This window comes from Cryptomeria japonica, chromosome 11 (genome assembly GCF_030272615.1).
Source record: "Cryptomeria japonica chromosome 11, Sugi_1.0, whole genome shotgun sequence".
NCBI lineage: Eukaryota > Viridiplantae > Streptophyta > Pinopsida > Cupressales > Cupressaceae > Cryptomeria > Cryptomeria japonica.
In genome coordinates, this window is record NC_081415.1 from 664,281,053 (window position 1) to 664,308,289 (window position 27,237).

The window sequence follows — 27,237 nt, forward strand, 5'->3', positions numbered from 1 at the left end:
AAAAAAGAAACATCAGGCTTGTCATGAGACCAAGCCTCCTCAAGAGTCATATGTCGAATCGCCTTGTGAGGCATCCGATTCTGAATATAGTTGGCACAATTGACTGCCTCAACCCAAAAAGACAAATCCATGGACTCGGACTGAATCATACAATTCGCCATCTCCCATAAAGTTCTGTTCTTGCGCTCAACAACATCATTTTGCTAAGGGGTGTAGGGAACAGTAAACTGATGCTGTAAACCATGCTCAGTGCAAAAATCTTTGAAAGCTTGATTCACATACTCCCCACCATTATTTGTATGAATCCGTCGAATAGAATAGCCAGACTGCTTCTCTACAAATTTCTTGAAGATTCGAAAGGAATCAAAGACATCAGACTTGTACTTAAGAAAGTACACCCATGTGCATCTAGAGAAGTCATCAATAAAAGTGAGTACATACTTGGCCTTAGAATAAGAAGGAGTGGGAAACAAAATGAGATCACTGTGAATCAACTCCAAGGGTGCCAAAGCACGAGAGGCTCTTCCCTTCGGAAAGGGATCTCTGTGATGCTTGCCAAGCACACAACCATGACAAACACCATCAATGCAGGAAATCTGTGGGAGCCCAAGAACAAGTGCCCGTGTACTCATCTGCTGAAGATACCTGTAATTGACATGACCCAAGCACTCATGCCATAGTTGGCTCACTGAATCTGCATGTGCTATAAGAGATGAACCTGTACCCGAAGGGGGCTCAAATTCATCAAATCTATAAAGATGAGATGCAATATCAACACTCCCAATAGCCACGACCAAATTAGGGTCATGGAGGTCCCGAATAACCACATCATGTGGTGAGAAATCAACTGTCTTACCAGAGCCAGAGTGGCAAATATGATAAATGGACAGGAGGTTCCTTGAGATGTTAGGGACAACCAAAACATCTTGCAGAGTACCCCCATCCAAAGAGATAGAACCTGAACCCAATACTGAAAGCTGAACTGAGTCACCCACTACAATATGTGAAATACCACAAGAGGCAAGAGAAGTAACCAACTGCTGAGTGTGTGTCATATGGTGAGAAGCACCAAAATCTAGTATTCATGTGGACCCATAGGTCGAAGCTCAAACAGTGAGAGCATGACCTTTCTCTGTGGAAGGAGAAGATTCCTGAGGTGAGGAGATGTGATGTTGCTGCATGGCTTCCTCTAAAGCCTCTAAATGTTTCCAACACTTGGAAACGGGATGTCCTTCCTTGCCACAAAAAATGTAAGTGTCTCCTGATTTCTTCTTAGTCTTGGATGAAGACTCACCAGACTGTGAGGATTTCCCTTGTTTTGGAGGAAATAGAGGTTTAGAATCAGACTTAGGAGATGGCTTGGAGGAAGACTCACTGCCGACATAATTCTTCTTAGGCTTCGGTTTCTACTTTTGCTTCTCCTTAGAGGACTAAGCAACCAATGCTTTGTTCTTGGAGCCTGAGAGATTATCTAGCCAAGAAAGATGAGACTGCTCATGAGACAAATGCTCACAAAAGACATCAAAGGTAGGCATGTTGAAATGAGCACCCAAGCCATCCATGGTGGAGTAGAAAGCAGAGGCAAAAAACTGAAAATGACCTCGAAGCTTTGAAAGAATCAAATGAATGCACTTTGTGTCTGTCTTGATCTTGCCACATCCCTGAAGAACAGATCTGGTAGTCTTGAACTTGTTCAAAAAATCCTCAATGGTGGGAAAGGAATCAGGTGACAAAGAAACCAACTCTGCCTCAATCTGTAATGCCTGAATCTCATTAACCCTCCCAAAGAGAGAATCAAACTTCAACTACATAGCCCGAGGAGTAAGCAACTCATCAAGGTGAAATAAAAGACTGTCAGAGACATGCAAAGAGAGAAAACCCATGGCCTCCCTCATCTATCTTGTTCCTATGTTGAAGAAGCTCATAAGGATGCTGCAGTACAGGCTAAACCTCATCCAAACAAGACCACAACCCTCGTGTCTAGAGAAGCCTCATGATGTAGGGCTTCCAGGTGTGATAGTTGTGTGAAGTCAACAGCTCAACTGAAGGATCTACCATGAAAACAAAACTCTGAACCTGCACCTGCTTGTTTTTTTAATTTATTATGTGATCTTTCAGAATAGACAGAAGATGCAGAAGGGTTTGTTTGTTTTGAAAGTTTTGGTGTTCTTGATTTTTGATATAAATGACAGAAAGCAAGAAAAAACACCCCCCCACAATAGATAAACCCAAACCCTAGTACATACTAATGAGAAGGAAGTAGTGCATAAGCAAAAAAACTTCAAATTGATATCTCATGTACCTGATAAAAATTCTGAGAAAAAATATCACAAATATGAATAGATCATGTTGAGAGATTTCCAACGCCTATTCGTTTTCGAAAAATGAAGTCCGTTTGCTCATTCTACGACAGGTCGGGAGTGCAGAAAAGAGGCTCAAATTTGATTGGAAAGAATTACAATCAAACAGAAGATTAGGAAAAAAAATCCAACACCAAAAGGTTTGGCTTGGAACCAACTTTCCAACGCCTATTCGTTTTTCAAAAAATGACTCTGGATGCTCAAGATATGGCCAAAAAATGAACCCCCCCTCAAAAAGGCAAGAGGGTGGAGGTCCGGTGGAGGAGCTAGGAGGAGGTGGCGCACAAGCAGTGCTCCAGCGGTACTCCGAGGAGGAGCGGTGGGTGGTGGAGGAGGAGGCCGGGCGGGGGTGGTAGTGGAGCCAGGTGGTGGCGGCGCTGCTGGCTGGGGTGACAGACTACTGGCGGTTGCTGGTGCTGCTGGTTGGGGCGGCAGATGGCTGACGAGAGTCAGAAGGGGGGGTCAGCAGGGCTGGACTGATAGGTCTGGTAGGCGTCGTACGATGACCGAACTGTCAGGTCCGGTACCCTAAAAATGCAACCCAAAACTTTTGAAACCCTCCTTTGTTTTTTTCGAAGGCCTTTTTTATTATTATTATTTTTTTTGATGATTTAAAAAAAAAAATAAAAAATTAGGCCTGCATGCTGTAAAAAGGCAAAAATAATTTTTTTGAATTTTTTTTCTCAATTTGTGTGCTAGAGCCGTATGACCTAGTTTTGGAGAAAAAATCACCCCTAGATGCTCATGAGTCAAAACTAGGCAAGTTTTATATGACTATAGGGGTTTTTGGGCCTTCTGAGCATGATGGTGAGGTTTAGTTCGGCCCATAGTGCTCAAAAAAAAAGGCCTATCCCTAAGTACAAAAAAAAACTTCCTGAAACCCTAGATCTACTTCCAATGCAAAAATTCTCAAAACAAGAACAAATAGCTGCAGATCTAAAGCTTTGATACCATGTGAGAGTTGAGAAACACAACACCATAGGAGCCTAAAGATCTTTTGCAAGCTAAAACAATCTGTTACAAGGAGAAGCAAGGAAGAAAAATAACTGGAAATCAAAGAACACAGAAAATATGCTCAAAAGATGAGAGCTCAATATTCACCCAAAATGTGTAATGAGATAATAATACAAAGAAAAGAAAATTAACCTCTAATAGGTCAAGAAACCCTAAAAGGGAAAACCCTAGGCTTGCACATAATAATTAATAAAAGAATTAATTATCATGCACCTAATGTTAGCTTAAGTGTAAAAAGAGATAATAGGGAACTTAAAGAATTAAACAAATATTGTTTAATTAATCAAGTAAAGACCCAATTACTCTAACAAATGTAATTTGATGTTGACTTGAAGCTCTACACGTTACTCTTAATCGTATAAACTTATTCTTTTTTTTTCTTGAAATTTTAAGGCAGTTTAGCTTGGTTGGGGATTTGATGGAGTAATCAACTTGGTCACTATTATTGTAACCTGACTTTGTGCTCTGATTTTATTTTGGCAATCGATCTTAAAAAAAAAAAAACATTCTACATAGCAAACACAGTACACTCACATACACTCTTATACGAACCTTGACATGTGTCTTGCTTTAGGATAACCTAGTGTACCACAAGCCAAATAGACATAGACACAAGATGAGGGAGCTAGTATTTGTTTCTACCCTCATTTAATCAATTATCATCAACCAACTCAACACTATCAATGATTAATTTGAGGTGTAAAGATTCAACAAATTGCTACAAATTTCATAGAGTAAAGGCAACATAGGTGACAACCACCCCAACTTCCACAACAAAAGTCTTAGACATAATATTCCTACCTTTTGACCTTTTGCAGTATGATCTTGCAAGATTTAAAAATTCATGTGCTAGTTTTTTAATCATATAAGAATCACATATATGATTTTATCCTTAGGCTAGATAATGGACATGGTCCAAATTTTAGTTGTTTAAATTCATCTTTTTTTTGAAGGTTGACATTTCCTAGATCTAATTGTTATCCATTGGTATGATGTCATAAATTTTGAATTGTGTATCTAAGGTTGTGTACTTAAAGGAATCATGCTAAGATTCTTTCACCTAAGATAAGAAAGATTCAAACATGGTTTAGAAATCACAAAGTACCAAAAGAACATGAATGTTTCTTCTCTCATTTTTTATAGTTGATATGTGGGTCTTTACACTATCATCATAATTAATGTTAGAGAGCATTGTGAAGAAGAATGGCCATGAAAGGAGTGACTATCCTAAGTGCTTGAGATTGTCACAAAAAGTGAGTGTTGCAGCAGTGAATCTTCCTTTGACCTTTGGTTGGTTGGGAGGGTAAAGACCCATGGCGGTATATGTTGAGTGGTTGGGAGGGTAAAGACCCACATATCAACTATCCACTTTGACATTCTAGGATGGTGTCCACCTAGTCTAAAACCTTGTGGGCACTCTCTGTTTGATACTAACATATACATAACATGTGCCTCTCATATAACCCTATGTTGGCTAGGCCCCACCATAATTAGAAGATCCTAACTACTAAAAACATTAGATTCTCCCCTAAAATGTTGTTGAGTCATAGAAGGCCTAGCTTGATAGCCCTATAGTCTCTCATACCTAAAATATCCTTATGTCGATGATGGTTACATGTGACTACCCTATGGCCCCTACTATGCTCTAGACCTTTGTCCCTAATATTGATACTATTGGGTTTTTCTTTGAAATCCTATAGTAATTCTAAATTCTCCTTTGAAGGATGGGGAGGCCAATGGACACTTTAGTCCCTTGATCAAGGTTACAAACTTCTCTCATGCCTCTTGTGTCCTCCCATGTACCTCCTTTTCCATAAGAGACTTTGCCATAGCAACTCTCGAATATAATTCTTTGGCTCATGATATGTGTTTTCTATATTCTTTACCTCTTGTATTTATGCATGATGAGGCTAGGTAATGTGTATTGATCAATCTTCTATCTCCTCTATGTGTATTTCCAAAATTCAAGGTGAACTGCTAATAAGCTCCCAACATGCAAGTATATGCTCCTCTACTACAAGTGGATCCTCATGAGGTGTCTTTGTTGTGGGTGAAAACCAATCCTATATCACACCTATCAAATTCTATAAGGTTTGTAAGATTTGAGGTCCATACTTAGGCTACTCATCTTGGTGAAAACTCTCAAAGTGATATGACTCTTCTTGTCCCTCATGTGAATGTGCTCATCTTGAAGCACTACGACATGGATGACCCTTCCTTCCATTTCCTACACCCTATTTTCTAGCCCGCACCTCACAACCTTTACCTCACTTCCTATCATTATTACCTTCCATCTACCTTTCATATCCTCTATCTTAACCTCCTTCACTTTCCTACATCCTATCCTAAACCTTAACCTCATACACATTTACTTTTACAAAGATATCGAGGATAGTAAGCAGATTGGATGATGCAGATGGGTCTTATTGATTTCATACATTACTCAAGGCTTCACGAGTTGATCATTGTATAAGGGTTATCATGATGAAGGGAGAAAGCATTCGAGTCTTGAGATGCAGAGATGGTTCATCATTTTGGATTGGGTTGTATGTGTAGGGATGAATTCTTTCAAGTGCAGTGCAGAAGGTTGTTTCTCACGGATGAAAGTGTCCTCGATGTAGTTTGGAGATTGGTGGTATCCATCCTTGGTGGAGGTAGACACTGGTGTGCTGGTTTCATTTATGAGGCAGTGATTTTCCCAATGATAGATATCTTGGGGTCGAAGGAAGAATGCATCTAGAGGATATATGGTTTTATTCGCGTGATGAATGGGCAGGACATTGCTAATGAGATTTTGAATCTTGATGTAGACAGGTGGGTTAGCCGGTTGGGTAGTTACTTCAACTCGTATAACTATGTTTCCTCAGATTCAAAAGATGACCAGGACCTTGAAGATGAGGAAAGAGATCGTGCCAAGGAAGAGAAGGAAAGGTTGAAATCCTTGATAGAAGATACCTGGGAAGTCTACCGGATTGGAGTCATCAACAGGAATTTTGCCCCCTTCCAAAGGCTGCTAGATAGAGATGTCTACTGGCTCACAAGGGCCGTTGCGGGAAAAGTAATGGAAATTGGAGTGCACTTGGCCATCATCCTCTAGGCTTTGTAGATTCCTTTATATGTATAGCCTCAAGTTTGGATGTATGTACCTATGTCTAGTCGGGTTTATTTGTGTCATAAGGGAGCTAACCCCCTTTGGTTAGTACTTATCTATGTGAAAAAAATGCAATGATTTAATTAATACATAATTGTAGGATTATTCAAGGGTTTAGGTCTTGTGAGAAATTCTTCTTTTAAATTGATTATATCATATTACAGAAACCTCTCACCATCTCTGCTATTCGCAATTAATCTGATAAATCTATAATAAACTTTGAATCTAGATATTTGAAAAGAAAACAATATTTTTCAACACAATATGCATTGCAAATTATTGGTTGATTATGCCCTACCTTTTTTCTTCAACCAGATCTTAGCGGCACCCCAATCCAGAATTGTTTCCCATTATATGGGTGGGGTGCTCTCCTCTAATCGTCCATCGGGCGCATTGATCTAGAGTCGAGAGGGTAACAACCCAGATCGGTCGTACGCGTTGCAATCACTGGGGAGGCATCCTTCGAAGCTTGTGTAAGAGCTCACTGGTCTATCTCCTTGGCTCTGCCCATTGTATGTTCAATTCACCGAAGTGATGATACCTTGATGAAACCCGCCCATTATTACGCTGTTGGGGGCAGTAACGTGAGAATGGTTGAGTTTTATTTTCTGTCAATTTGCCCCATTTTTTTGGTGATCGCAGAGGTCGACAGGACGAAGAGGTGGGAATAATGTTTATCAAATGTCTTGGTCTTTTTTTTTTTTTTTTAAGTAATGCCTGCGGTCATCAGAATTACGGGCATTACTTAAAAAAAAAAATACCAAGACATTTGATAAACATTATTCCCGCCTCTTCATCCCAACAAACGCGAGCACTTTTTCTAAAAAAACAAAAATATCATTGCCAATTCCTTCTCCGTCGAAACTAAATGTTGAATTATCGTCGGAATTCCGACGAATATGGGCAATTTTTTCAAAAAAAATTCAAATTTGAACACTGTAGTCACATAAATCTGTCCACTTAATTAAATGAATACTTAGTATTTATTTGATTATTTAACCATCAATTAATAATTAATTAAATTAATATTTAATTAATTCATCTTAACCCTCTTCTCCTATTAATTAAATAAATTATTCAATTTATTTGATTTAATTCACTTAACCAAATTCAAACCATTAATTAAATAAATAAATCATATTTATTTAATTAAATATTCTCTCACATTTAAATAAATTAATATTTATTTAAATCCCCCAAAATCCCACCTCTCACATTTAAATAAATTAACATTTATTTAAATCACCTTTATCCTCCACCCACTTGTATTTTCCTACAAAAGCAAGTTGCACAATTATTTTAAATGTATTATTTATTTAAATCACCTTTATCCTCCACCCACTTGTATTTTCCTACAAAAGCAAGTTGCACAACTATTTTAAATAAATTATTTATTTAAAATCTTATTTATCCTCACCCACTTGAAACCTTAATGGTTTCCCTTAAAGTCTTCAAACTTGATGGCTTCCTTCTATAGTCTTCTCAAGCCTTTAATGGTTTCCCTTAAAGTCTTCAAACTTGATGGCTTCCTTCTAGAGTCTTCTCAAACCTTTAATGGTTTCCCTTAAAGTCTTCAAACTTGATGGCTTTAAAGTCTTCAGACTTTAATGGTTTTCCTTAAAGTCTTCAAGCCTTTAATGGTTTTCCTCAAAGTCTTCAAGCATTTTAATGCTTTATCTTCCTTTTTCTCATTTAAATAAATTAATATTTATTTGAATATTTATCCAAATGCAAATTACACCATTTAATTGAAATAAATGATTTTATTTTAATTGAAAATACCAAAATTCCTCCCACTTGCATTTTCCTACAAAATCCACTTGCATGCCTAAACCCCTTCTAGATTCTTCTAAACCTTTCCTAATTAACCTAATCCATCCCCTAAATATTGTCACATTCCTAAGAAAATTGGAGTCACTTCTCAAAGACTCCAAAGTCTTTGAAAAGCAATTAATGATTTGTGTGTTCAACAAATTAACCTCTAAAGTCTTCCAAACCACTTATGGCTCTTACATGACCATTAATGGTTAATTCCACTTGCACCCATGGTTAAGGACTTTGACCCCTAACTTAACCCTCATGTAATCCATGTGTCTCTTCAAAGCATTTATTTCTTTGACTAGGGTAACCATCATGTCCCCTCAAGCATTTAATGCTCCTTATCTCTCCTCTCAAGCCTCCTCATGGTGACACTTGTCAACATGGGATTGGGTTGAAAGTCTCACATGGATTGAATATCTTTCAATCCTAACCCTTGTTAAGATTACTCAATCTTAACCCTTCATTTCCCCATTTCTTCTATAAATAGAACCCTTCTCCTCAAGCAAAAAGAGAAGCATTAGAGTATTGTTGTTATACTGGCATTAGCATAGAGCTTTCTCATAGCATCACTATCTACACTTGCATAGCATTTGCTTATCATATTCAACTATCTTGAATCTCCATATGGCATCAATGGCTAGTGCTAAAAGATGAGACCTACACTCATTTGGGACTTGGAGAGGAGAGGAACAAGGGAGGAGCAACTATGAGCATCTTGATTAGCTATTTTATTCTATGTTTATATGCTTTCTATTTCATGCTTAATATCTCTCTTGATATGCCTGTTTAGGATAATCTTTTGTTGCTAACACTAACGTTTGTTTCTTGTGCTCTTGTGTGTGTTGCCATCAAATAGATTTTCTAATCCTTTTTTGCAGAGCATCATTTGGTGAACCCGACGTGAATCCAAACACCAAAAAGATCAACTTTTTTTTTAACCAATAACATGTTTGAATGTTGAAAATGTCACACAGGTTGCGCTTTTGACACTGTTTTGGTGCGTTTGACATTATTTTGGCCCTATTCACCCTGTTTCAATGCTTTTGCCTTCTCTGTCTTTCCCTTTCTTTTAGTACGTTTGTGTTAAATAGTGCCTCTGTTCAAACGCAGACTAGCGCTATTGTAACAAAACGTTGTACAAATCACCTTGTAACCAAAAAAAAAAAAAACCCCCAAAAAAAAAAAATTAGGCTTGTAGAAGCCCACCAAATAGGTGGATTTTACTAACTATTTTTCTCTTTTGTGCAGATTTAAATTAGATTAAAAAGTAGATTTATATTTTTTTACTAACTTGTTTTTGAAGTTGGTTTTAAAAATGAATTCACTTTTTATTTTGGTTTAAAATTAACTTCACATTTCAAATTTGGGCTTTTAAAAAAGAATCACACATTTGTTTGGGGCTCTTAAAAAGAATTTCATTGTTCCAAGGTAAAAAGAACCACAAACTTAAACAAAACAACTTTATTTCTTGCAAGTTAGGAAACAAACTTCGTTTTGGTGCTTAAAATCAACAAAACAAAATTTATTTTCTTGCATCAACTTAAAAGAAATTTACAATCAACACTTTGTTTTGGGCGATCTAAAAGGAACAAGCCATTTTTCCTTCAAGCTCAAAAACAATTTTACTTCAAGCAAGACGTGTTTTCAATTCAGTTGACTAGGATTTCAAAGTTCCTAGTTTACAAAATATTTTGCCTTTGAAGTTAAAAAGAACACCATGACTGTTGGAGCAACATCTCCAAATAGTTAGATCACATTGCAATGACAGATTAAAAAGAACAAGTGTTTTTCGTGCTTGGCACACTTGTGCAAAGAGTTGGTCTAGTGGTCCTACTTCTAACACACACTATCCTCTCCCTTGGCTTTCGTGGTCCTAGGTGCAAGAGAAAAGTGTTAGTAACACTCAAAATTTTATCTTTTTAAGAGAGGCCTGCCAAGAGACACATCACTCTTGGGAACGACCTCGAGCGGTAAATCCTTCGAGCCGCTATAGAAATCAGGTGTGAACGAAAGCTGTAGCCTTGGGTATAGCTGTTCCTACACTGTAACTGGCCGAAAGGACAAATGGGCCCCACCACCAGTTACAAGGCTCTTAAGTGAGTCACTGCAGAATGAACTTATGTCCAAAAACATTGAACATGACTAAACACCTTTAAGTAGTAGCCCACCCGTTCTATTGATTGAGGATATTTGCAATATAATTTAGTGCAAGAGCATAGATGGTTTTGCTCCCAAGATACTCACCATACATATTTCCTTGAGTAGAAACATAGCTTTTTGAAAAGTCACTTGTGGCTTGATAAAAGTGGTGACTCCCCCATCATAGGGATCATCTATTTGTTATTCTCATGCAAGACTTAGTATATCACATCCTTACCTACCAAGGCGGGATTCATAAGGTATATAGTACCAAAGTCAAAGAAATATCAAGATGTGGGATAAATTTATCACAACTGGCCATTTGACCTTAGGGATAAAAAGTGTTTGAAGTGTGTTCATTTTAGTCAAGACCAAGTGCAAATTGAGCCGACTTCAGGCTTTGGAAATACACCTTAAAAAACATCTAAAGGAAGGGTTATATAAAAGTCCAAGGATTGGGTTGATCTAGACCCATACTCATTTGTGCCTTTGGGGCAACATTCTTGTGTTTGTGTGCTTGCATTGTTTTCTTGTGAAAGAAAAATCAGAAAATCACTTCCCAAAAACAAAGTATTCATCCAACCAAACATCTGTCAAAACAACCAAAAACATCAAAAACAAGGTACAAACAACAAAGAGTCAAATTTTATGACCATTCTTCACATCTTGCGAAAGAAGAAGCGTCATCAGATTATCAACTTGAAAAGAAGACCATTGAGCTCAAAGGCTTTGATCAAAAGGAGGAAATTCTTCTATATAAATAGACAAATCTTTGTCTCACATAGAGTCTTTCTGCGTCACATTCGTCTCTACCTTCAAGGAAAAACAAACGAATTTGATTCCGAATCATTGAACCGCAGAGTTTTTATGCAATATAGAGCTCTGAGTTATCACAAAAACCAAGGAGAAAAGATTAATCCCAACTTCTTCCCAAACGTCTGTATCACATACAACACAGCTTGAGAAATACCACCAACACCTGAAAGGGAAGAGATTGAGTTTGTCCCATTTGTAACACAAAATTTTTATTGAAGTTGAAAACATTTTCATCCATCATCTCACTCATACATCATCACTTCATCATCAATCCATCCCAACTCTCAAAACATTAAGAGGTTCTTGTCCCAAGTTCTCTTTTAGATATTGCTTGAAATCAAACACATCACATCACTTTTTAGATTGTTTCTACATCTAGGATAAGCTCATCCTAAGAGACACATCTACGCAGGTTAAAACTAGTTCATGAGTGAATCCTCTCATTACTAGGTAGTTAAATCTATAACACATCTCAGATTTCTCTACACCTTATCACATCAAAACTTATCAAACAAACAAGCAATTCAAAGAAGGAATTTCGGTTACATCCACCTTAAAGGTGCTAGAGATCCACGTGCAACACAATTCACCAACCATCAATCTCTCATTTCAACAAAAACTCATCATCATTTTCACACAACTTCAACAAAAAGCTTATAAACAAAATGGCCTAAACCCGATCACAGTCCAGGCAACGAGAAATAGAAAGGGAAGAAGAAGAAGAGGAAAATCTCAATGAATTTCAAGAAGCACTTGGAGGAAATGCAGATGATGAAAACCCAAGTACTCCCACTCCTGCAACAATAGAAAGGGCTCAGCATAACCCTCTCTTTAATAGACTTTTTGACGAAATACTCAGGAGCAATGCGGATGCTCACTTCTTAAGACTCGCTTAAGAAGGAGCAAAACTCCCCTCTGACTTTGATCTTGCCCAATTAAGACAAGCATCAGAAAGACAAAGTCGCCATGAAGAGGAAAGAGGTAGAGATCCCATCAGATATAACATTCCTCGAGGTAACCCACCACCTCCTCCTCCAAATGAAATGGAGATGTTGCGGCAACAAGTCGAGAATCTCGCCCAACAGCTTTATAGTGGTGTCAAGACTAACCAATTCTCACTCAATGACATCTGTCCCTATCCTTTTGATAGGAATCTTTACATGCCACCATTTCCATGAGGATTCGAAACACCCAAATTTGAAAAATATAGAGGAAAGGGGGATCCCCGCGATCATGTCCGAGAATTTCATTCCGCTTGTCTCGAAGTAGCATATGAAGACACATACCTAATGCGCCTTTTTCGCCAAAGCTTGGGAGGAACAACCACATCATGGTTTTCCCGACTACCAAGTGGCATTAGAACATTTGAGGAACTTATCCAAAAATTCCTCGCTCATTACTCTCATAACATTGAACGCGACATCACCATGGCTGATCTGTGCAACACCAAACAAAAACCAGGTGAACTATTCTCAGTATTCCTGCAACAATGGCGCCAAATGTCTAGTAGACATTCTCTTCAGTTACTTGAACGAGAACTAGTGGAAATATTCATTTCCAACTTAAACGAAGAAATGGAATTTCACCTGGATGTCAAAGACACAGACTCTTTTAATGATATGATCACCAAGGGTTTAAAATGTGAACGGGCACTCATCAAGAAAGGACTCATCAAAATCTTTAATGAACCAAAAGATGGTCCTCGCCCACGCTTCAATAGTGATAAACCAAGCTTCTGGAATAAAAACAAGAATATTGTCAATGATGGGGTTGTGGATGCCCGGACTATCCAAAACGCACAACCTGTGGTTTGGTTTGCAGGACAAAATCCTCCACCTCAAAACAACACAAATGTTCCTTCTAATCAAGGTCGCATCACATCTCACAATGAACCTAGACCTCGTCAGCAAAAACAAAAACGCACATACACTCCCTTAGGGGAACCCATTGAAATAGTATTGCGACAACTCATTTCTCAAAATTTGGTCACTCTACCTAAACTATCAAACTATGAGCCTCAGGTCAAACCGCCATGGTAGAGAGATACTGAACATTGTGAATTCCATCAAGGAAGAGGGCACAAGACAAGTAATTGTCACCGATTGAAAGATCTCATTCAGGATCTTATTGATCGAGGAGAAATTGAAATTGAAGGACATGACCCAAAAACAACAAATAATGATCATTTGATGTTCAAAAATCCACTTCCATCACAAGATCAAAGGGGTCCTTCCACTTCTAGGCGAGGCACTGATACCACTGATTATACATAGGCTGCGTATAATTACACTGTAAATCATCTGTATGATGCCAATGAACAAGTTGCAACTATAACCTTCAAAAATCCCAACTCAAATTGCAATGTTGTTACGCGTCGCGGCAAAGTTACCATAAAGGCAGCTCCACAAGGCACCATCTCCATCCCAAAGCAGTACAATCTTGTGGAACAATTAGACAAAACCCCTGCGCTTATATCCATTTTAGAGCTTTTGCATCTATCACCATCTCATTAAACTATCTTGGATCAAGCACTCCAAGAGGCGTCAGTCCCTGGAAACCTGAATACAGACCAATTTCAAGCAATGGTTGGAAGTCTAAAGTCATCACCTTGTCTCACTTTTTCCGAAAGTGATAACTCTTCCTTTTGGCAACCTCATAACGCTTCGCTACACATTGAAGGCTTTATCAACCAACACAGGATCAAGCGAGTCTTGATCGATAATGGAGCAGGCCTGAACATTTGTACACTACAGTTGGTCACAACATTGGGCTATGCGGTAGAATCAGTGGATCCTCGTAAGAAGATCACAATCAAAGCCTATGACAATGCAGAGCGTTCATCCAAAGGAGCTGTGGTACTACCAATCCGCGTGGGCCCTGTGGTAAAGCACATCATCTGTCAGGTTCTAGACCTTCCTCTGCCATACAATCTATTATTAGGGAGACCTTGGATACATGCCATGCAAGCCGTTCCATCTACCTACCATCAATGTATCAAGTTCCCACATAACGGTGTAGAGATCACAATTCTGGGCGATGCAAACCCCTTTGCATTTTGCCATAATATCAACCATCAACCAGAGATTACTATTCCTAATAATAGAGAAGCCATTTCCTCCACATCATATATAAGTCTAGCCTCTCTTTCCAGTTCGAACACCACTATACCAAAGCAAGAAAAGCTTAAGATGAAAATAGCAAAGGAAGGTCCCGGGGAATACAACTTGAGTCAACTCTTTTGTGTGGGACAAATGCCCACTTCTCCTCGAACACATGGTAAACCACAGCAGTTACTCCAGCAACCACTAAACACGTCTGCATGTGCTTTGATGCCTTTCATCCTTGGAAAGAGTCAAGAAGAAGAAACCCAAGATGAGGACTTAGTGGACTGGATCTATAAAGATCCCATCACCACTAATATACCGCAAGTTAGACTTCCTATAGATCAGTATGGCAAAGGTCTCCTCATTATGCAAAGAATGGGATATGATGGTCAGAGTGCTTTAGGATATTGCAAACAAGGACGACATGAACCTCTGCTACCAGAATTAAATCCCAAAGGTAATACAGGCCTAGGCTTTGAAAAAGAGATATTTCCTAAACTCAAATTCAAAGGAAAACCCACCAAACCATTATGTCAACCTATTGCAAAAAGGACACCTTTCATTATCAAAGTAGCTTCAAGCACCATCCCGACTGCCCCATCAAGGCTCACAACCCCAACACAACCATCTACAATACCAATCATCCCACCAATCAAACTAGTAATCCCATTCGCAGCAGCCATTACATCCATAGTACCATTAGCAGCAACAACTATATCAGAACCCGCAGCAGCATCTATGGTACCAGCAGTTCCCGCAGAAGCCACTGAGTCAACACTGCCGATACTTCCTATGCCAGATTCTTTTATCCCCATCAAACTTCCTGTAGCACCGATCACTACAAAGGTACATCAACCAATCACACCTGTAGTGTTTAACTCAAAAGACATCCCAGTATGGTATAGCAATCAGATGCTGGAAAGTGATTCAGAGACTGACTCACATGAATGGGAATTTGATTCGGTACAACTTAATACTTCAGATGAGGAAGATGCATCACTACCTCTGCCATGCAAAGATATCCCTATTTATGGAGAAGCACAGATAAAGACCACTTGGGTTCCCAAACTGGAAACATCTTCCACAGACCCTATGTCTCACCCTACGCCTGATTCTGACAGGGAGAGTACCATTAACGACCTTCACCATAACGTCTTAACCCTCACTAATACATCTCTCGCACTTAACCTAATCGATGAAGTAATGCCCATTATCCACCCTAAACTCATCACATGGAACCAACCAAATCCCCCATGTCTTGACCTCTTCCAAAACGATGAGGCCATCATTGAATTTTTGTAATTAAGGGATAACCTACCAAGCGGGGATCACAAAGCTGGATTTTCCATTGAACTCAATAGCGCAGCATACTTCGGGGTGGATGCCAAACCTTTCAGCTGCAAAAATATAACATTAAAACATGGATCTTCTAGTGAAAACCACACTGTGGCACTGTTTGATCCAACAAAAGTAAAAAGAAAGAGCGTATCCAATGGTGAAAACCTCTCTGAGGTGCCTGAGGATGAAGGGTTTGACATTCTCCCTGCTAGTACACAACAGGAACGATCAACGATTCTCATCGAGGAAACCAAAGAATACAATGTGGGGACTCCTGAAAATCCTCATCTCATACATCTGGCATCTCTTCTCACTCTAGAGGAACAACCTAAATTTATAGAGTTCTTCCAGAAGCGTCAGATCAACTTTGCATGGTCATATGCAGACATGCCTGGGCTTGATCCTGATTTAGTCATGCATCACCTCACCGTAGCAAAAGGAGCCAAACCTGTCAAGCAGAAGCTTCGCAAGATGCATGTTCAGATTGCAGTGCTAGTCAAAATAGAACTCAAGAAACTCCTAGATGTTGGTTTCATTAGACCAATTGATTATGCAGAATGGATATCCAACATTGTTCCTGTCGGCAAACCAAAAGGGGGCATCCGCATTTGTATTGACTTTAGAGATCTGAATAAGGCATGTCCTAAGGATAACTTCCCCCTACCAAATATCGACATCATAGTGGATCTGACAGCAGGACATGCCATGCTTTCACTCATGGATGGCTTTTCAGGATACAATCAAATAAAGATCGCACCAGAGGACCAACATAAGATAGCCTTCACATGTCCATGGGGCACATATTGCTGGAATGTAATGCCCTTCGGTCTAAAGAATGCAGGAGCAACCTATCAAAGAGAAATGACCACCATCTTCCATGACATGATGCATACCATGATGGAAGATTATGTTGATGACTTACTAGCAAAATCACTCACCAGAGAAGGGCATCTCCACATCTTAGATAAAATCTTTGATAGACTAGAACAATACCATGTTCGACTCAACCCAAAGAAATGTGTCTTTGGAGTGACCTCCGGGAAGCTTCTAGGATACATTGTCTCAAGCAAAGGTATTGAGGTCGACCCAGCAAAGGTAAAAGCAATCATGGACATGCCACCACCAAAGAATATCAGTCAGCTAAGGACATTACAAGGGCGACTTCAATCCATCCGAAGATTCATTGCGCAATTGGCTGATAAGTGTCACCCATTTACACATCTGTTACACAAGAACATCTGCTTTCAGTGGGATGCCAGATGCCAGCAAGCATTTCAAATGCTTAAAGACTATCTCATGAATCCACCATTGCTGACGCCACCACATCCAAGTAGACCGTTGTTATTATATATCTCAGCAACAAGTACAACATTGGGTGTACTACTGGCACAACATAATGCAGAAGGAAAAGAGTGTGTTGTATACTACATCTCTCGCACATTGGTTGGCTATGAACTCAATTACACGCCTATTGAGCGAGCTTGCCTAGCAGTAATCTTAGTAGCCACTAAACTGAGGCACTATCTATTAACACACAAAGTACAACTCATTGCAAAGATTGATCCACTCAAGTATTTACTTAACAAAGCAACATTGACAGGCCGCTTGGCCAAATGGGTGATGATTCTAAGTGAATTTGACATTGAGTATGTGGACCGTAAATCTATCAAAGGTCAAGTTATTGCAGATCAGTTGGCCGATGCACCACTCATAGGCGATCATCCTCTCATTTCCAATTTTTCAGATGAAGAGATATTCATGATCACAACAGCACAACCATGGAAACTATATTTTGATGGTTCATACACTAGGCATGGCTCGGGGGCAGGCATTCTATTTATCACACCTCAAGGTGACAGCATCCTGAAGTCTTACAGGCTCACATTTCCATGCACCAACAACATAGCAGAGTATGAAGCCTTGATCATAGGACTCAGGTTAGCCGTACAATGAAAATTACAAGAACTACAAGTATATGGTGACTCCCAACTAGTCATTCGACAAGCAACAGATGAATATCAGACAAAGGATGACAAACTCATGCCATATAAGCAAATGGTGGGCACTCTAAAGACATTTTTTACTACTATCACCTTTGAGCAGATACCAAGAGATTAGAATCGAGCTGCTGATGCTATGGCTACCATCGCATCTCTCCTAGATCTTCCGCAAAATTCAACACGCTATGAGTTCTTGGTAGAACAACTTTGGATCCCCGCTTATGATATCCCCGAATCCGAGATGATATGTCACCTTGTTGGTTCTGAATCCCCATGGTACGGTGAATTCTACACCTATCTCCGCGATCACACTCTTCCTCCCAACCAATCAAATAACCAACATAAAACCTTCATTCGCCAAACTGCTCGATATACCATTATTGCTGAAACCCTATACCAATGCGGTCTTGATGGTACTCTCCTTCGATGTCTGGAACAAGATGAGATAACAAAGGCTTTGGAAGAGGTACATGAAGGAATTTTTTGAACCCATGCAAGTGGTCCGTCACTAGCCAAGAAACTCCTGCGCAATGGATACTATTGGCCATCTATGGAAAAGGATTCCTACTACTTTGTCAGAAAATGCAAGAAATGTCAAGTTCATGGCGACTTGATACATCCACCGGCCCAGGAACTGCAACCAATCACGACACCATGGCCTTTCTGTCAATGGGGCCTTGACCTTGTGGGTAAAGATTCATCCATCTTCATCCAATGGCCATAAATTCATTATTACCGCCACTGAATATTTCACAAAGTGGATCGAAGCTGTTCCACTTACCCAAGTCACCGGCAAGAAGATCGCCTCATTCATCCTCAACTACATCATCTGCCGGTATGGTGTACCCATGTCCATCATCACAGATAACGGTCTTCCTTTCAAAAATCAGGATGTCTGCGAACTTTGTGAGAAATTTCATATCCAACACCGCTTTTCCACTCCCTATTACCCACAAGGCAATGGTCAGGCCGAAGCATCCAATAAAAACATATTGAGGATCCTAAAGAAGATAGTCAATGATGCCGGCCATGACTGGCATGTTCAACTAAATCCGGCACTATGGGCATATCGAACTAGCATTCAAACCCCTACAGGTGCAACTCCTTATTCATTGGTCTATGGTGCAGAATCTATCTTGCCTATTGAGGTCAAGATACCATCATTACGGGTTTCCTTGCACAATCTCATCGATGATGAAGCTTACAGAGTCTCACGTCTTCAGGACTTAGAGTTACTTGATGAGAAGCGACAAGCTGCGTACAATCATCTCAAAGCCTATCAGCAGTGCATGAGCAGAAGCTACAATCACTGAGTTAGACCTCGTACATTTGAGGTAGGTGATCTTGTTCTACGAGAGAATCCTTGCAACCAACCAAACAGAGAACATTAGGGCAAGTTTGAATCAAACTGGTTGGGCCCATATGTTGTCACTGCTGTGTTCGGGTCCGGGGCATATCAGTTGGCTACATCAGAAGGAGAACCGCTTGCAGATCCAATCAACAACATGCACCTAAAACAGTTTTATACCTAAGCTGTACAGAGCATCAAGCTCCCCTACATACCAGAAAATACCAAAAACATTCAGAAAAATGTCCTGAGAAAAAAAAAATTCAAAAAAAAAAAAAAAAAAGTAAAGAAAAATCATGCATCCAAACGGTGAACAACCACTCTGGTGGCACCTTGGGTAAGTACGATGGTGAAAACCTGGCAAACAGGCACCACTCGTAAAGGCTATGGCTCCATTGTCTTTCAAACTTGTTGCGATCACATCTACTTCATACATACATCCATCCATCCATCAACCATGGCTTTTTATAAATCTACAAATCCAAGAAAGTACTACATGCATCCTGCATCCCGCTTTTTTATAGTCATGTCTAAACTGGGGGCAATGCCTTTAACCTATTGATGGAAGTGGATTCTACATTGTCTTGTGATTCATTAAAGTTCTTCATTTAAAACTATCTCACCAAATCCAAAACCATTCAAAACAAATTCAAAATCCAAAAACATCCAAAACACTTCAAAAAAACCAAAAACATTCAAAACACTTCAAAATCCAAAAATATTCAAAAAACATCTCACAAAATCCAAAAACATCAGAAAACATAAAAAAATCAAACAAAAAAAACATGGCAATACATTGTACATACCCATTTGAGCAGATCCCAAACAAACATTGCGACATACTCCAAACACATGACCACTTATCAATCAAACCAAACAGTCAATTTCAAACACACAAACTGTCTTCAACAAGGATGCATCCTTCCTTACCAAAACAAAGACAAGATGACATTTTCTTTGACAAGAAAATTCTGTTTACGCTATCAAATACTTGGTTGATTTATGGTCTAGGAATTTATATCCGGTTCCTACGACATTGTTTTTGTATCTTCGACACATTATTCCGATGAAGTTCTGGGGCATGTACTAATGATGTCTATGTGGGAAGTTCACTAAGCTATGTGATCATAGGCAAAAATACAGTCATAGATCACTACGGCTTGCTGACTACAGCGTATACCTCGACCATATGAGCACGAACCATTACCAAGGATCCATATTCTTTATTCTTTATGTATATACTATTTGTTTGCAGGTACAATTCTCTTTCTTTGGTTCCTCCTACCTCATCCAAATTGGATAAAGGTTTTATCTCTTATTACGGTATGCACTTGTCTCAGGATATGATCAACCTAAGATCAAGGAGGATGATCCAAGTCATGCATGAAAGGAGATAATCCTTGTCTGTTCCGCAAGCAATACTCAGGTCAACTTGATCCATTATATCAAGTTTCTTGTATTAACTTGCTATATAAAATCCATGTAAGAAATACTCTGGTCATCTTGAATCTTTATGTCAAGTTGCTTGTATTTTCTTACAACATTTTAAAGCTCAATGATGAAAAATAAAGCACCATGGATCGTCATTCCATCTCATCTGTATATATTGCATTTCGTTGCGTTCCACCCATCCATACATTCATAATAGTTGCATATCATGTATACATAGTCATAATAATGCATACTCTATTTTACTCATCTTCTTCCATAGGACTCGATCCTAGTCCTCCATATCTTCTATCTAACATCAAATCCCCCCTCACCCTCCCTATCTTGATCATCAACATCATCATAATCCCTTCATCACTTCCCATCCTCACTCATCCACAAAATTAAGCCAGTTACTCTGTCTGCACAGGTACATCAACTCACACACACCTAGACTATCAACAGATACTCTGATCAAGTATCTTCAGGTCTCAACAGGTAATCGATTATGGCACACCTAGACTACAACAGGCATTTATCATAATGACCTAGTCTCAACGGGGTTGCCATGATTCCCCACAACCATCCATCACACACACACACTATCAATTGATCAACCAATCAAACACAATCCAATGGATAATTACATCAATTGTCTACGTCTCAACGAGTATTTTGCTTCATATACCTTGACTTCATCAGGCAATTATATCAATTGTCTAAGTCACATCAGGTCACTTTGATTCACTTACTCAGACTTTATCATGTCCAAGCGACCAACTGACATCAACTGTCACGCTTTGACTTGACTGGGGCAATTAAACTGATTGCACCAGATTGTCCAACCAATTTTGATCAATTGTATAGCATCAATCCAAACCCCACACTACATCTGCTATGTATCTCTTGCATGACCTCAAGGTACTCGCTGGCTTGTTGTTTCTTCATATTCACTCCATTTTCTCCCATTCTTTTATCATTAGTTCTAATTTCTTCTATTCTACATCCCCTCCACTTTTCATTCTTTTTCGAGAGACCGCCCGATTTTTCAAAAAAAAAATAATAATAATAAAATTCGGCCCATCTCTCGAGGGGGCATACCACCCATTAAATTTACAGTTTATGGGGCATTTCTTCACACCTATTTTTCTTTCTTTGAAATGACGCGATAAACTGCACCGTCTCAAAGAGGGGCAAATGTAGTCACATAAATCTGTCCACTTAATTAAATGAATACCTAGTATTTATTTGATTATTTAACCATCAATTAATAATTAATTAAATTAATATTTAATTAATTCATCTTAACCCTCTTCTCCTATTAATTAAATAAATTATTCAATTTATTTGATTTAATTCACTTAACCAAATTCAAACCATTAATTAAATAAATAAATCATATTTATTTAATTAAATATTCTCTCACATTTAAATAAATTAATATTTATTTAAATCCCCCAAAATCCCACCTCTCACATTTAAATAAATTAACATTTATTTAAATCACCTTTATCCTCCACCCACTTGTATTTTCCTACAAAAGCAAGTTGCACAATTATTTTAAATGTATTATTTATTTAAATCACCTTTATCCTCCACCCACTTGTATTTTCCTACAAAAGCAAGTTGCACAACTATTTTAAATAAATTATTTATTTAAAATCTTATTTATCCTCACCCACTTGAAACCTTAATGGTTTCCCTTAAAGTCTTCAACTTGATGGCTTCCTTCTATAGTCTTCTTAAGCCTTTAATGGTTTCCCTTAAAGTCTTCAAACTTGATGGCTTCCTTCTAGAGTCTTCTCAAACCTTTAATGGTTTCCCTTAAAGTCTTCAAACTTGATGGCTTTAAAGTCTTCAGACTTTAATGGTTTTCCTTAAAGTCTTCAAGCCTTTAATGGTTTTCCTCAAAGTCTTCAAGCATTTTAATGCTTTATCTTCCTTTTTCTCATTTAAATAAATTAATATTTATTTGAATATTTATCCAAATGCAAATTACACCATTTAATTGAAATAAATGATTTTATTTTAATTGAAAATACCAAAATTCCTCCCATTTGCATTTTCCTACAAAATCCACTTGCATGCCTAAACCCCTTCTAGATTCTTCTAAACCTTTCCTAATTAACCTAATCCATCCCCTAAATATTGTCACATTCCTAAGAAAATTGGAGTCACTTCTCAAAGACTCCAAAGTCTTTGAAAAGCAATTAATGATTTGTGTGTTCAACAAATTAACCTCTAAAGTCTTCCAAACCACTTATGGCTCTTACATGACCATTAATGGTTAATTCCACTTGCACCCATGGTTAAGGACTTTGACCCCTAACTTAACCCTCATGTAACCCATGTGTCTCTTCAAAGCATTTATTTCTTTGACTAGAGTAACCATCATGTCCCCTCAAGCATTTAATGCTCCTTATCTCTCCTCTCAAGCCTCCTCATGGTGACACTTGTCAACATGGGATTGGGTTGAAAGTCTCACATGGATTGAATATCTTTCAATCCTAACCCTTGTTAAGATTACTCAATCTTAACCCTTCATTTCCCCATTTCTTCTATAAATAGAACCCTTCTCCTCAAGAAAAAAGAGAAGCATTAGAGTATTGTTGTTATACTGGCATTAGCATAGAGCTTTCTCATAGCATCACTATCTACACTTGCATAGCATTTGCTTATCATATTCAACTATCTTGAATCTCCATATGGCATCCATGGCTAGTGCTAAAAGCTAAGAGCTACACTCATTTGGGACTTGGAGAGGAGAGGAACAAGGGAGGAGAAATTATGAGCATCTTGATTAGCTATTTTATTCTATGTTTATATGCTTTCTATTTCATGCTTAATATCTCTCTTGATATGCCTGTTTAGGATAATCTTTTGTTGCTAACACTAACATTTGTTTCTTGTGCTCTTGTGTGTGTTGCCATCAAATAGATTTTCTAATCCTTTTTGCAGAGCATCAAACACAATATACTTTCTCCGTCAGAATTTTAGGTGAAATGTATTAGTGAGAAATGCATCTCAAAGTAAAATCCAAATTGGCATCCAAACTTGTTAATCCAAAAGCTCCCTCCACTCATAAGTCCTCCAATCCTCCATCTTTAAAATCCATTTTGGGTCCTTATGTTCCAAAATTCACTATCTTACATCCATCATGTGCTTCATCTATTTTGGGTCCTCATGTCCCAAAATCAACATTTGATCCTCCATCTAATTTAAAATCCTCTCCTCCACAACTCCACCACCAGTCAAGGTATGTGCCAATGTTTATCTTCCCAACATCCCCATCCATTTATCCACAAGTCATTCACAACCCCATCCATTTTCCATAATCCCATCCCTTTAATTCAAGATTTTGCATAAATCCTTATCCCCCTCCATCTTCCATCCATTCCATCTCCCCATCTATTTCTAGCAACATATATGAGCATGCCTCCAATTATCTTGGTTCAACATAACACATCTTTAAGGGACACCTTCCATGGAACAAGATTCTTGAGTTCTTCCTCCACATCCACTATATTCCACATCCACATATCCTCATCCTTATCCATCCAAATTATTCCAAAAAAATAAAAAAATGAAAATTAAAAAAAAGAAAAAAAATCCATCCAATGGTGAAAACCACTTGTTGTGGTGCCGTGGGTAAGTACCTTGATGAAAACTTGGTAAACAAGCATCATGTGCACAGAGGCTTCATTTAGCGAACCTGGGTTATATCACATGCATTCATGTCATACTAAAGAATCCCCCTATTTTTAAAAAATATTGCACTAAACTCCTTTTTTCCCACCCCCTCCCAATACACAACCTAAATTAAAAGCCCCCTCTATTTTCACAAAATATTACATTTTTTCATAGCCCAAATTAAAAACTCCCCTATTTTCACCAATGGGCAAATATATTGTACCCTCATTTTTGGGATATTAAACCCCCCAATATGAACACACGTGATATGATATTTTCTAACTAGTGAAGCCAGGGTCATGTGTAATTCCCTCATCCTCTTGCACTCTACACTTGGGGGCAAGCTTCATCCAAGTCATCCTACCATCCACATCTTTTGTATTCCTTATCTTCTATCCACATCCTATCTAAGTCCATTCTCCTTTCCTATCCTTGATCTTGACTATCCTACCCATATCCCCCATCTCATATCCCACATCCTATCTAAATGCATCCTCCATTATTAACTTTGGTCTTGATCATGCTAGAGGAAAAATAATGTATATGCATGCTTTGGAAAATACAATCCAAAATTCCTCCTCCATCCATATCCGTTGCACACTATGCTTCCATCCCATTCATGCTTTATCCACCATCCTTCCATCCTTAATTACACTACCTCTAATGTGGGGCAATGCACTCCTTTGCAACATAGTTCTTGGATGCCCATCCCACCTATCTTTCATGCTTTACTCCTCCATATCTTATCAATATTCATCTACTTAATCCCTCCATATCCTATCCAAGCAATCTCTTCCTCCATTCCATCCTTTTACCAAGCCTTGGTTCTCCCTTGTCATTTGTCCTAATCTATTTATTCTATATCCATAATCCATTCCTATCATATCCAATAATTTATCCTCCTCCCATCCTATCTAATCCATTCAAGACCCCCATCACACTAATATTTTCCCATCGGCAAATGCAAGCGGCAATCCTCTCATTTGCAAACCTCACACAACCAGCCTGTCTTTTGTTGTCCATCAATCTATCCATGTCCTATCCATTGGGATGCATCCTTCCCATGTCTAGCAGTTTATCCAAATCCATCTTCCTGCCCATCGGGATTTATCCTTCCCATGTCCAAAAGTCTATCCAGATCCATGTCCTACTCTTGGCAAGAGATATAAGTTGGCCATGTGCATGTTTTTTGCTTGATTGAGCTTTTCGCTTTGATTTTTATCTAATGTCCTAGGACTCTACCTGCTCAAGGATGCCTTGATCATCCTATATCTCGGTATATCTTGGTTGGTGTATAATGGGGCATAGTTTTGTGGTATGGCATGTTTGATGGTTTCTCTTGTATGATCCTACAGTCTTGTATCTACACCATCATCGGTGTTTGTGAACCTATGTGCATTGAGATACCTATTGTTTGAAAGTCTAGTCCACACATCAGATATTCACAACATCCTAACTTCTATAGTCAGTCGTGTAGATGGCCTATTGCAAAATCAAAAATAGGTTTTCTCTCCACATATACACAACAAGAAATCTCATCCACTTACTTCATTTCGTTCATTCATCTCATTTTATCCATTTATCTTGGAGACTTCAATTTATTCATTCCCCTTCATCATCCTTGTCCTTTTTACATCCTCAACCCTCCAGTCCTCTAATCCATTTCAAGAGAACACACATGTTATTAGAACCCGCATGTCCTCTCAAGAGGGCATACCACTGCCTCCTCGTCATCCTTCCTCATCTTACCTATGACTGGGGCATTATGCTACTAGTCCTTATCCTTTCCATCCACTATGTTTTATTCTTCTTTGATATAACATCACTTCATGACGCTATATTAAAGAGGGGCAAAATGTAGACATCTTAAATTAATTAAATTAATATTGAATTAAGTTAAGCTTGTCAACATAATTAATTAATTTAATTGTATTGGTCCCTTTCTTCTTAAAATTAATTAAATCAAATTTAATTAATTTTATCACTATAGTCCTATAATTAATTTATCAAAATTAATTGTTTCCCCATTCTTCTAAAATCAAATATCATTTGTTTCTTCTAAGCTCTACTTAGTTAATTAATTTCAATTAACTAAGCTAATCATGTGATTCCTACAAATCACTTCTTCTAATCCTCAGTTAACCTAATTAATTCTTCTAGAAGCATGATTATCATTATTCCTCAATTTTAAATTCCTCCACTCATTCTCTCTCCTCTTGTCACATCCTCCTAATTTTCCCACTTGCACTCTAATCACTCATTAAGTCACCTAATCAATCTCCCTAATCATATCGTTTGGATCATCGATAATGGGGAGAAGGCTTTGTTTTGGGAGGATTCATAGAATGTGCACCAACCATTAAACTCTTTTGGATAGTGGATAATCATTACAAATATCTTAAAAATGTTATGGGGAACTAAGGTTAATGATTACATCCAGGTGAACACCTTCTCCACCCATATGCAAATAAGATGGAAATATTTTGACCTTTTTCCAATTCCATACTAGGCATGAAGCTCTTTCTTTAAAACAAGATAGGTGGATCAAAAAGAACAATTCTATTTTCAAACAAGGATGAAAATATATGGACAAAATCTTCCTCTAGGCAATATTCAATGAAACAAGGTTATCATACTTTCATTTCACAAGAGTAGTCTGATTTTTGTCCCACTAGACTTTGTTGGGGATCCTCTTTCTTACTTAAGGTTGGCTCTTTTGTGTGGTTGTCGATTCACGATAGATTTCTATCAAGCACGAGGTTGGATAGACTTGGGATTAATCCCCTTTTTCTATATGTACTATGGGGACTGTTATGTATGTACGAATCATCTACTTATTCATTGTGATTTTGCTCAACAATGTTGGACTTGGTTTTTAGCTTTGCATGGTAATCTTCTTGGGCACTTTCTAGGACAACCACCTATATAAATCCTTGACCTTTGGATGTATCTGGGAATTGAGCCCTTCTATTCACATTTAGAATTTGTGGTTAGAGAGGAATAATATGATACTGAGAAAACATCCTTC

At 38.3% G+C, this 27,237-nt stretch overlaps 1 protein-coding gene across 1 annotated transcript in view; it reads left to right on the forward strand.

The window, feature by feature from the left end:
- The first annotated feature begins 2,556 nt into the window (after positions 1 to 2,556).
- The window catches only part of LOC131860390 (uncharacterized), a 91,794-nt gene continuing 67,113 nt past the window's right edge, over positions 2,557 to 27,237 (forward strand). Inside the window, exon 1 of the mRNA XM_059214795.1 lies at positions 2,557 to 2,883. Within this exon, the coding sequence (XP_059070778.1) occupies positions 2,557 to 2,883 (327 nt within the window). The remainder of the gene's footprint in view (positions 2,884 to 27,237) is intronic.